At 36.4% G+C, this 2,660-nt stretch overlaps 1 protein-coding gene across 1 annotated transcript; it reads right to left on the bottom strand.

The window, feature by feature from the left end:
* Window positions 1-446: 446 nt before the first annotated feature.
* On the bottom strand, window positions 447-2,424 carry LOC109674039 (WD repeat-containing protein 89-like). The gene is given in 2 exon segments (XM_020151152.2): window positions 447-1,409; window positions 1,411-2,424. Coding segments are annotated over 2 exon segments (1,122 nt in total). The 5' UTR covers window positions 2,397-2,424; the 3' UTR covers window positions 447-1,273.
* Between the last annotated feature and the right edge of the window lie 236 nt (window positions 2,425-2,660).

The raw sequence follows: 2,660 nt of genomic DNA, 5'->3' as shown, positions 1-2,660 counted from the left end.
TTGTGGTAAAGGGAAACACACAGGCTTCTCCACAGCCTAACCCTCTTTCCTTCTATTCACCCTAAGATGCACAGATATTATAATATCTCTCTTTATTTAATAAAGAATTAACATCATTTCAAATATGGATTCTTTGCAACAGCATCAGTTTGGATGCAAATAGCAAAATAGAAGCCACTCTACTTAATCCAATCAGGAATTTTTTCAAATAGGAGGAATCAGAATCTAAGCTACAACCTTTTTTTTTTATTAGAAAAATTAACTTCTTTTATTAAGATTCTTTACAGAAATACTTTTTAAAAGAAAGAATGATATGATTAAGAATAAACAAAACTTCAAATTTAAAATTATGGATAAATACTATAGAACAAAATTTTATCACAAAGTACAATTGAAAGGCTATTTTGAAATAAAAACAGTCCTACTATTATTCCTAGAGTTCAAACTGCAGTACTGCAAAAAACAAAATAAAAACCAACAACAAAAATAGTCCTACTATTATATTTTCATTTTTATATTTTACTTTGAGTCTTCTAATTGTTTTTCCTGTTGTGCTGGGTGGGGGTGTATCAAATATATCATACTTGAAACATCTTGAATATTTTCTTCTTTGGTGGCACTGGGGTTTGAACTTAGGCCTCACACTTGCTAGACAGGTGCTCTGCCACTTGAGCCATTGTCTTAAAATGAATCTAGCAAGAGAAATTTCCTTTTCATCAGCAAAACACTTGTTTACTGTTCCGCCAATAGTAAATAGTATTAAAGTATAGATGCAAATATTTACTGAATATATTTTTCTCATTTTAGGTATACTCATTCATTTCAAAAAATATATATAATTCTACTTAGACTCATGAGAATATTTACATTTATACTCCAAGGTAATATATTAGATATATTAAAGAAGTAGAAGCTCCTCAAATCAATAGTCTGGTTTGGCTGTATAAACAATGAAGATAATTTCAAATGTAAAAATCTGAACTTAAAAAACAGCCCAAAACACTGGTTTTATTAAGTTTCATCAGCTATCTACTTCTAAAAAGTTGCTATCAGATCTACTTCTTTAAACCCAACATTTATTAACTCAATAGATGGGTTTTAAAAATGTATTAGAATATAAACCTGAATTATGCCATCCTCAGCATTTGTCCTACTGTTTGCTAACTGGCTTGTTTTTATATATAAAGTTTAATTACATTTACTATAGGCAGTAGACAGACAGACACACACACACACACACACACAGACTATCAAGTAAATTCCCAAGGCAGCATCACCTTTTCCTTCTCTTGTAAGAATGGCTACTATGGATGCGCACTCGCTGGTGCACAGAGGATACCACTTTCATGCCGCCTTTCTTTGTAAAGGTCTTCTCCACAGCTCCAGGTTTCCAGAGCAGTAACTGTGCACCAACAGAAGGATCGAACTGTGGCAGTATGCCCTCCCTCCAGGCTGGCCACTGGGGCCAGTCCTGCAGTGGTGCAGCTCATTAAATGAATCCTTCCTGTGTTTGCACCTCCAACAACAAATAATTTATTCATCTTCTCATGATATAAGCCACCAATCAAACAGTCCAAATTACCTTCTTTCACATCAATTACTTCTCTGACGTCTTGGATATTCAAACGTGTAATTGGTTCATCAGTAGCCAAGTGATTGAGATCCCACCAACAAAATCCTTCATCATGTGTCATGCAGTAAATCTGTTTATAATCTTTTCCAGACCAACCAATATGGCTTACTGATGATGCTGAGTTACAGGTTGCAAGCAGGGCATCCTCTTCATCATCAGCACTAATATCAAATACATTTACCAGGCCATCAGTTGAACCTGAGACAACCATGTTGGGATTGCTGGGATGGAAGCATACTTGAGTGACATCATCACTATGTGTCTCTGAATAGGCACCAAGCGGGTCTCTAGCAGTAGAAAAATCCTGAGAATTAATTCTTGCATCCCAAAATACCAACAATGCATCATCATCAACTTTTTCTGTGCCAGCACAAATGACATGGTCCTTACAGTTGATATCAAAACTGATGAAAATATTGGAAGGGTAACCCTTGAACAGCTGAGTAGGCTTTTCACTGGCTACTCGAGCATCCCAGCATTTCACAGTGCCATCAGTACTTGCTGAATATACACTGTTACAGGAATTTCCAAATTTGACTCCACTAAGAAGTCCTGGATATCCACTGAATTCTCGCAGTATATTCAGCGTTTCTTTATCATGTATTCTTATTGATCCATTAGAACATAAAACTGCAACCAAGCTTCCTTTTCCTGCTTGTACAGTCTTTGATGTGTCTATACCAAGCAGATAAGTGGGCTCTTTAGGTGCCAAGGAACGGTTAACAATATGCAGACCAGCAAACATTTCCTCAATTTTTTCCATATCAACAGTGGCATCCACAGGTAGTAACACTCTGGGCTGGCTTCAAACCATGATCCTCCTGATCTCTGCTCCTGAGAGCTACAACCTTTTAAATATGACTACGCTATTGAATAAAATCAACACTAGAAAAAAGGAATTCTCTGTTACTTCCCCCTAAACACTGTCTCACGTGACAATGAAAGTACAAGCTTTTTAACCCTGTGGTGCTCTGTACTGTCTATAAAGTTCAGGCATGGAGTTCTGATGCCTTCAGCTGCTGACAGC

Source organism: Castor canadensis, chromosome 12 (genome assembly GCF_047511655.1).
Source record: "Castor canadensis chromosome 12, mCasCan1.hap1v2, whole genome shotgun sequence".
Taxonomy (NCBI): Eukaryota; Metazoa; Chordata; class Mammalia; order Rodentia; family Castoridae; genus Castor; species Castor canadensis.
Note: the sequence above shows the minus strand (reverse complement) of the source record. Positions and strands in the feature narration are given on the sequence as shown.